At 37.5% G+C, this 9,925-nt stretch overlaps 1 protein-coding gene across 1 annotated transcript in view; it reads left to right on the top strand.

Annotated features, from left to right (window-relative positions):
- Positions 1 to 3,953: 3,953 nt before the first annotated feature.
- The window catches only part of pmm1 (phosphomannomutase 1), a gene marked incomplete in the record, with an annotated part of 20,469 nt that continues 14,497 nt past the window's right edge, over positions 3,954 to 9,925 (top strand). Inside the window, 5 exon segments of the mRNA XM_014012904.1 lie at positions 3,954 to 4,305; positions 6,360 to 6,477; positions 7,913 to 7,989; positions 8,225 to 8,316; positions 9,619 to 9,718. Coding sequence (XP_013868358.1) covers positions 4,219 to 4,305; positions 6,360 to 6,477; positions 7,913 to 7,989; positions 8,225 to 8,316; positions 9,619 to 9,718 — 474 coding nt within the window.

The raw sequence follows: 9,925 nt of genomic DNA, 5'->3' as shown, positions 1-9,925 counted from the left end.
TTTGTCAGTCATTTGTGTTTTAGACCGGATTGATTTGTAATTTCTCCTGAAACATTTATCACCTGACTGCAATAAACTCAAAAAATAAAATCACAGGTTTTCATGCTGTGCTGAACTACACAAATCAAACAGGAAGCAAACACATTTGGGCTCCTGCTCCACACATCCTGCACATCACACATTTTCCCATAAAAACATTAAACAAACAGGAACATGACGCTGGAATAGCACGGTTGGCTTGGAGGACACGGTCATTTAGTCTAAATACATTTCCATCTGAAGAGGCTTTCAGTCAGTTTCAAGCTGTCAAAGGAAATAACAAGGTGTTAGGAACAAGACATTTTATTTCAGCTGCTGTTTAACAACCAGGATATGTTGTTAAACAGCAGCTGAACAGTGGTAGTTTGGACTGTAGAATTGGTTCTGCCGAAGTTTCCCTTAAGAGGCTTTTTTTATTTGAGTCTTCATAAGCAAGGAGACCTAATTGAGGATTTTGTGTGAATCCATAAAAACATCGGAACTGACAAAAAACTCAGCTTGACTGGATCATAATTTTGACACAAGACTGTACTAAAATAACAAGATAGGAAATAAAAGATGGCTACTTTGATGAAGTGAAAAAGAAGGACCTAACATGAGTAAATTTTGATTTACCTCAAAAAGAGTCACTTTTTCCTAAAGTTAAAGAATGTTCCTAGTGATATAAATGATTGAGTTAAAAATAATTAAAATATGCAAAAGATTTATAGAGTAGAAGCTCAAGATTTTGAATCGTACTCATAAAAACACAAATAAAAAATTATTGTAAAGAATTGTTTAAAAAAATCACGAATCATCATTTGGGTCTGTTTAGTAGAGAAATTGTAACAGCAACACTACTGAATAGATTCTGCAAAGACAAAACAGAAAATCAATAACAAAAAATAAATAAAGATAACTAAAAAAAATATTAGATACTTTATGTTTTGTAGAAGGAAGGGTTAGAAATCAAAATGACAGAAATAATTTAAAATCATTCCTTTTTAAGTTTTGAAACGTTATCGATTGTACTGAAGATACTCTGATTAGTTTTTGCCAGATTGACCAAAATGTCCTGAAAGAAGTCCTGAGCTGAAGCAGCATCACTTGTAAACACAAGGGGGCAGTGTGGAGCAATCAATGTAGAAAACTGTCAGTAACTCCCTGTCCCTGATGAAGTTAAACTTCATACTGAAGGTAGACATACAACTGAAGACAAAAACAATGAAAGTCTGAGACATAATCATAAAGAAAATAAACAAATTTATCTGATGATGTCCATGGCTTTAGTACAACATATTGACATTTTAGTTATGGTTGTGTTGATTTGATTATTGATGAAACTGGTTGAGCAAAAAACTTTTAAGACTCGTTTTCCATGTTTGAAACTTTCAGTTCCAGATATCAACAGGTGCATTCTTCATGTCTACACTTAGCACAAAAAGTAAGGAAATTTGTGTTTGGTAGATTATTTATTTATTGTAGCAATGTTTATTGGCAATAAAAAAGTCTGTTAACTTCCTTTTAAAACTTTTTTCCGATGGTGCAGATCTGACGAGTTCCCACAGTTTGTCCTCACCATTTTACAGCGGACTGAAAGCTGAAGTTTATCAGACCTTCAAAGCTCGAACCACGTCCACCCACTGAATTTAATCTTTTCTTTCTTATTAACTATTTCATCTGCTTCTTTTTCATGTGGACGTTTGCTGTTGAGCTCGTTTTGGAGCTGTGTTGTAGATAGTTTAGTGTAAATAGAGCAGTAGAGCTGAGCACTGGTGTTACATCTATCAATCAAATTTCTTTAAGCCATATCACCCAGCACTGTTATGAAATATGAATGGTAATCTTCTTAATTTGTAAAAACTGTTTGYTGTAAATCTGAATACATCGAGGGCTGCCAGTCCTTCTGGTTAATGGCTGCTATAGTTACAGTCTTCTGTCTTCATCCAAAGGTATGGGATAAAATGAAGGGTTTGGTTTGTTTAATTGTCTGTTTGTGAAGCCGCACATCACCCTATGACCATTTTTACAGATAAATCAACTAAATAAAAGCAATATTAGCCTACCGTCTGTTTTTTGAGTACAGGACTTTACACAAGCATAAGTTGTTTTGACATCCTTTATGGGGGAGTGGGCACCCTTCTAACAAGCATTATGTGCCAAGAGTCAGTTCATATTATGAACAGAGAGATATTTGAATTGACTATTGTCGATTGCAATCTGGGTAACTGAAAGGTTTTTTTTGTTTTGTTTTGTTTGTTTGTTTAAAAATAACTTAATTATGGATATATGCAATACAAATCTGTCTAACCATAAAATGTTAAAAGGGCCACTTAAATATTTTGATGATTCAATTTTTAATTCCTTTGTTATATATTTAGATATTATTTAACTTAGAAAAAATATAACATTGCCTAAAAGGACAATTGTTCTTGAAATTAGAAGCTCCACACCAACAAGCCGGCTAACAAAATGTTGCGCCAAGTAGGTGGAGTTCTCACTCACAGCCAGGGTATCAGCTCACATCCAACACCCACGTCGACCGAATGGTTGGTGTGAACAAAACAAGATTGTTTCGATGCCAAGAACTGATCTGGGTGCAGTTTTAAACTAATGAATGAAGTCAGTGAAACTGTTCAATTTGATAAATTGTGCAAATAATCTACAGTTGTGCCACACACAGAATCTTGACTGAAAAGGAACCTCTTTTACATTATTTCTACAGTTTTCCACCACAATTTGAACAGCGGGTGGCAGAATGTCCAGGAATCACTGTTACGCTGTATGAATTACTAAAGTGGCAAATTTTTAAAATGACATTTGAGCTTTTGAAGTATACCTCAGTGTTTGTGTACTAGACATAAAACACATATTTCTTTACTTCCACTTTCTTCTGACGAATACAAATAAGCTCTGAATGGAGACAATGAGGCTGCTTTGTCTCTGTGGTCAGAATTGTTCAAAGCCTTTTTCATCAGAACAGTCATCAAATGAAAGTGACACATTTTTTGCATTTATAATAGATGATGATCTTGGGACAAACCCTTAAAAAATGTAGAGATGTGAAATCAATCATTTATAGATTGCCACTGAACCGAGATATATTTGAGATTTCATAGAGTTTTCAGGTTGTAGACCTGTCAGTGTCAAAACTCCGTCAAATCAAAGATTAGATTTTGATTAGCCACAACCTTAAAATCCATTATATCTTATTTGTACATGAAATATTTGCCATAAATTCCAATCTGACCATTGAATGTTAAAACAGACACTAAATAATGCTTTTTTTTTTTTTTTAGTTAGCCTGGTCAGTAAACACAACAAACTCTATGATTTCTGACTCCTGGTGAAGTTGGTTGTGGCATCATTCACAGATCCCAGTTTCAACTTTACAGGTAAATAAAACTCAGTATTAATCCTGGATTAACAAATAATTTAAAGTAAGCAATGCTGAAGTGGATCGCTGTTATTTTATAACAGCTTCAAATCTTGAAAAATTCATAGTGGTTCAATATGCAGACTCTAATTCCTAAAACACTGTCAGTTTTTCATTAAAAATATATTCCAATAAAACTATGTCATGTCATGTCATGTCATGTCATGTCATATGTTATGTTATGTTATGTTATGTTATGTTATGTTATGTTATGTTATGTTATGTTATGTTATGTTATGTTATGTTATCAGTTTTTACTGTCTGCTAATATATACTGTATAGACATTGATTAAAAACAAACATTGTGGTTCCAAGGTTCCAGGGCTGTGGTTTGATTATTTGTTACAACGGCCTGCCATACATCAGATGCTTGTAGGCAGAGCATAGGGCTCTGCTTATAGGCAAAAGTTCAGCAGCGTGTGGCCCCGCCCCCTCGGCCTTGACAWCACGCCCAGTCCTCTGGCTCTGAATGGTTTCCTCTGTATCACTGCTGCACAACGAACCAGGCACGAATCGCACGTGGAGGACAACAGAACCGTCCGAGCCGAACGGAGCCGAACCAGAACCGAGACTTGTGAGGGGGCGGGACGGGTGGCTCTTCGGCTCACCCAGGACCCCCGGAGTCTGTTTTTCTTATCTAAACATCTCATTAATTCTTTGACCGCTGCAACACTTTAAGATGCACAAACGTCATGTGAGCGTTTGGACCGAACCTTTTTACTTCTGACCCACAAATCGAGCTGGAAGGAATACATTACTGAGAAATGGAGAGATGTAGGAACGGATTCTCGTCGGACAGAAACGTCCTGTGTCTGTTTGACGTGGACGGGACTCTGACAGCTCCGAGAGAGGTAAGCAAGCAGTTACTGCATGTTTATTCCTCATGACAAGCCTCCTCCTCATACTCCTCCTCCTCCTCCTCCTCCTCCTCCTCTGCAGCTCTCCTCACTCCTGAGAAAGAGAGAGGGCGAGCACACTGTGTCCTCTTCATGTGTTCATTCATTTTTATTATTTATTTTTGTATTCCTCTGGAACACGAAAAACTAAAAGCTGCTCTGGCTGACCTGGAAGTGGCATCTTAAGCATCACTTATTATCAAACCGTCCTTGTATTTGAGTTAAATGACATGTTCTTACAGCAGGCACTGAGAAATATTATTTGTGTTTTTATGTAAGAGAATGCATCGGATTGTTAGTCTAATGTAATATTTCTGTTAGGGTTTATCTGCTTTTTCTGTTCTGCTTGATTTGTTGGAGTCATCTGAGGTTAGAGTTTGTATGTCATTCACACACCGTACATTTTTTATCTTTACAAGGACTTTGCATTGACTCACTGATTCAKCCCTAACCCTTAGTCCTAAACCTATAAAAGCCCCAACCCAAAAATTGCTTTGGGCCCTGTAACGGGGTCCTCACAAGGTAGCATGTTTTGAGAAAATGGACCTTACAAGGTAACAAATACAAATCTCAGTCATGTCCAGTTGTTTACTGCGGTCAAGTGAGCCGACAGTTGTTTGCTGTCTTGTCTGTGTTTACATTTTAACTACACAAATGTTGCTTTTTAAGTAGGAGTGCACCAATAAATCGATAGATTTCCTTAATTTTGGTAGATTGGAGATCGGACGATACTTGGGTAAGATCAGTGGAAAAGATCGTCATCTCATCTACCTCCACTGTTCCCTGTTGCTCTGCAGTGAGCACTACCTCATGTCCAGTTAAAACAAGTTGTTCAGTGTCTTTCAATAAAATAATATTGGAACATTGAAGGTGTATCATGTAGGGATGTCCCAATCCAGATTTTGTGGCTCCCGATRCAATCCGATTTTTTAAAATGATTAGTCTTTCTGATACCGATCCGATAGCTTTATTTCTTTATTTCTTTGTTTCTTTCCAAGTGACAAGGTTGGTAGTATTAAAGCGAGCCCTGCTGTTCTCACCACGAGAAACATCCAGTTTGCAGATTTTGCAAAATGCAGTTTCAGCATCATTGTTTTCCATTGGAAAGTGTTCCCACACTGTGGACATGGTTGTATACTTGTGTGTGTCTTGACTTCTTAACTGCAGTTTTAAGCATGATGATGCTGAAAACTGTCAAGAAAACTGGATCGGCCCTAGGGCTGCCATAAACAATTATTTTATAATCTATTAATCACCGATTWTTTTTTTCGATTAGTCGACTAATCGGATTATACGTTAATTGAATGTAAAACATAGAGCTTATTGCGCCAGAATGTAGCTGCTATTATATAACCATCGTTAGATTTTAGCTATATGCTAACTAAAAATAATTGCTGTGGAAGGCAAGTTCTGCTCTGCAGATATTACACAGGTTTCTCTTTCATTTTCTGAAAATGATCCCACACTTTTGAGCTCTGTTGTCAGGTAGCCATGATACCAGAGCCTGTCTGTATAATGTCTTGTGACGTCCACGGCCTACCCCAGTTACCACTACTGTGCATGTGTGTCAAGGACAGAAAGGCAGATGTGGCAGTGGAAGGTGTCAAAGCAGTTTGGAGAGAAAAACAAAGAACAAAAAAAAGAAAACAATTAATCGATTATTAAATTGTCATCGATTATTTTAATAATCGATTAGTCGTCGATTAATCGATTAATCGTTGCAGCCCTAATCGGCCCGATCACATGACTAAATCCGATTCTACCCGATTTTCAAAAATGGCCATATCTGCCACTGATACTGAGTATCTGATTTTGACATCCCTAGTATCATGACCTTATAACACCTGAAAGTGTCATTTAAAAAAATTRGTACTGGCCAAAATCAGATTCGGCAGGTCAGACGTGGCGATTGACCAGAAAGCTGCAATCCCCTGGTTTTAAAAAAAAATTTGTGTGGACATTTGTGAGTTATCGAGATGACATGAAGTGTGTTTTCTTTCTCCCTGCAGAAAATCGACCCTCGCCTGGATGAGTTCTTCCAGACTCTGAGGAGGAAGGTGAAGATCGGCATCGTGGGCGGCTCGGACTACCCCAAGATCGCAGAGCAGCTCGGCGAGGGAGATGATGGTGAAAATTCTGTTAGCAAAATATCTCAGAAAGCACTGGGCAAATTTACTGACACGTTCAGAAAGTAATCAGCAGACGGTCTGAAAGCAGAGCAGCGATGACTAAAAGTTTCGTTTCCTTTGATTCGCCTCATGCCTCGAGTCACATTTTAGTAAACAACAGTGCTGACTGTCGCCTGCGCCATTACTGACATCTAATGTTACACGTTTCACTCTGCACACACTTCTGATTCCTCAATATTCTGCCAAAACACGCACAGTGYCTCGCTGGGCGTCACTCGGTTACTGCAGCCTCTCTGTTCAGTAAGTAATCCTCAGCTGCGATGACACGTTGATCTCCTGTCTGACGGTAAATATTTTTGGCTGCAGCTGGAATGCAGACACGTTGTTCTGAGCAGGAGCTGCTGTTTATCTGCGAGCCAAGTTCACTGTGGGTTAATGTTTCCTTTCCTGATACAAGAAAACAGCTGATGGTGTTACGTAATAAAAAAAACTGAGATGCCTGTAAGGTACAGTTTGTAGCACAGCTGATGTAGAACTTTAGAGGCACAACATTTTGAGACCTTTTTGTCTGTTTTTATTTCTAAGACGTGTGTTTTCAGCCTCTTTAAATCARACTCAGAGGAGGATTCTTAGACTTTTTTTTGCCATCTGGACATATTAAGRTGGTTTAGCATTCCTTCAGATCAGATCCTTTCTGTTATTTGAATGGCAGCTTGTGGTTCCACTGTAAAGTTTATGTTCAGGGCTAATGATGGTCTTCACAGAAAAATACGTATGAATACTGATGCTTCAATTTCACCATCAAAGTGGTCTTTGTACCAGTTTTATATCTATGCTGCTTCAGAGCACAATAACTATTATTTGTTGTCGCTGCTACTGTTTGTTTTGTCCCATACATCTTATTTATTTTCTGTGGATATTTTAAGACAAGGTGAGGTGTACTTTAGGAGTAGGTTTTGTTTGTTCCTTTATAAATAAAGCGAAAGTTTGATTTGTAAATTGTGTTGGACTCTAGAGTTGCAATTTGTCACAGATTCTGTTCATAACCTTTATAAACAAAAGAATTAGGGGTGTATGAAAATATTGATATAGTGAARTATTGCAATATTTAATTTCCTGATATCGTATCGATTCTGAAAATCACTGTATCAATTTATTATAAGGCTTAATGGACACACCTCATGAATGAGCAGCAATGGATGGGTAGGTAGGTGGAAGCTATTTTATTGTTATTTTTACCTCACAAACGTGCAAAAAGTAATTTTCTGCATAGTTTCATACTGATAGATTGTCAAAGTGAKAACCAAAGAATAAAGAGGTTAGACAGATCAAAATGTGCTGCATCAACATACATACAGTTTGTTGTGACACTTATCTTTAGTATTTTTAGAGTAGCAGGTAATTCCTCGTCTTGTTTGTCTTTTCTCTTCCAGTGATTCACAAGTTTGATTATGTTTTTGCTGAGAATGGAACAGTTCAGTACAAAGACGGTAAACTTCTCTCAAAACATGTAAGTGAATTTTAGTTTATGGCTGTAATCCTGCATGAAGAAAGCTGTAAATGCTGTAGAGAGGCAAACAGTTGGCTAAACTGTTCTTAAAACCATTAACAGCTTAGAAAAAGAGTAGGGTTGTTTCGCTCTTTGCATGGTTTGACCAGTTTTAATAATCCTAAAATATATTTAGAAATATATTTTTGGCGTTTTGTTTATTTTCTAAAAGCATTTCTTTCTAATCTTCCTGCAGGCAATTCAAAACCAGATCGGGGAGGAGCTGCTGCAGGATCTGATCAACTTCTGCCTCAGCTACATGGGGCTCATCAAGCTGCCGAAGAAAAGGTGAGAAATAGACAAGAAAACAACGCTGCAGCTTAAAGAAACAAAACAAATCTTATAAAACGAGATCCTGTGAAAGAATTATTAAAATAATATCTTACATTTTGTCAATAATTTAGCAGATTAGCTGTTACTTTGTCAATCCAGCCTGAATTAAAATCTGTTCACCTATCTCCTTGGCAATTTCGGTGCTATTTCAACACTTTATATATCAAAATGAAATGACTTTTGGTGCTTCAGCAATTTATACTTTATCAGATATTTAATTTTTTTTTCAGTTAGTTCTTTCCTCATTAAAAATGAATAGAGCTGACTTCAACATCTTAAAACCTTTATTTTTATTATTTATCTACCGTATTAACCAGGCAAATCCCATTGAGATCGCAGATCTCCTTTTCAAGGGCGGCCTGGGCCTGAAGGCAACCTATATGTTTTTGGGGGTGGGGGAAACCGGAGCACCCAGAGAAAACCCATGGAAGCACGAGGAGAACATGCAAACTCCGCACAGAAAGACCCCAGGTCTGGACCGGGGATCAAACCCAGGACGGTGCTAACCACTGAGCCACCGTGCCACCAGCTTTCTAAATGTTCAYAAATCTTTACTYTTCTGGTTCTTCTGCTTCTGTTTTGCTGATTTTGGCTTTGTTCTTTTTTAGTTATCACCTTTTCTGCTTTTCTTCTGCTGTTTTCAACTTTTTTGGGATTMTTTCTGCTTCTTTATTCATTTCAGCTGTTTTAGCTAATTTGAGCTGTTTTCAGCAACATTCATGTATTGTGCTAATTTTAGCAACTTTTGAAACAATTTTAAACCAGTTKTAGCTTTTTTAGCTATTCAGAAAAAATMTTTTAGCATTAAGCAWTGGCRCTGCRTTTTCACAGGAAATGCAAATTATGTAGTTATTAATAATTATTCGACAGAAAAAGCCAGACTTTAACCTTTTATCCTTTAACTGTTCATATTCTGTCCACATTCCCAACTTCAATAAAGATCTAATCCATTGCCTTAAACTCCCCAGGTGATATCTGTCACATAYGCACACATAACTACACACACTTTCTTGACATTTGACCTGCCTTTAGGGGTTCAGAGGTGGTTGGAGGATGGTTTCCCCCTCAGCACTGATCTGTCTGAGCAGAAAACTTTCCTCTGGTAAAAAAAAAGAAAAGGAATGAAGCTAAAACTCATCTTGACAAGAATGAATCACTGTTATGTCAAAAAAGAGAAGAAGAAAAAAAAMCGTTTTGGCCTAGTTAGGTCTCTGTAGAATGTATAACGGTTAACTGTCTGCGTTTTCACTCCTGCAGAGGGACGTTTATTGAGTTCAGGAACGGAACAATTAATATTTCACCGATCGGTCGAAGCTGCACGCCAGAGGAACGGATCGAGTTTTCTGAATTAGATAAGGTAAGTTGCTTTGCATCAGAGCTTTATTAATCATTCATGGGTTAAATGGTGAAATATATTTGTTCCTGAATGTGTCAGGAATAAAAAGCATCAAACGGTCAACAAATGTGAGCATTCAGATCCTGGGATTTCTGTCGGTCACTGAATGTGTGTGTGTGTGTGTGTGTGTGTGTGTGTGTGTGTGTGTGTGTGTGTGTGTGTGTGTGT

The sequence above is a fragment of the Austrofundulus limnaeus genome, unplaced genomic scaffold (genome assembly GCF_001266775.1).
Source record: "Austrofundulus limnaeus strain Quisiro unplaced genomic scaffold, Austrofundulus_limnaeus-1.0 Scaffold96, whole genome shotgun sequence".
Taxonomy (NCBI): domain Eukaryota; kingdom Metazoa; phylum Chordata; class Actinopteri; order Cyprinodontiformes; family Rivulidae; genus Austrofundulus; species Austrofundulus limnaeus.
Note: the sequence above shows the minus strand (reverse complement) of the source record. Positions and strands in the feature narration are given on the sequence as shown.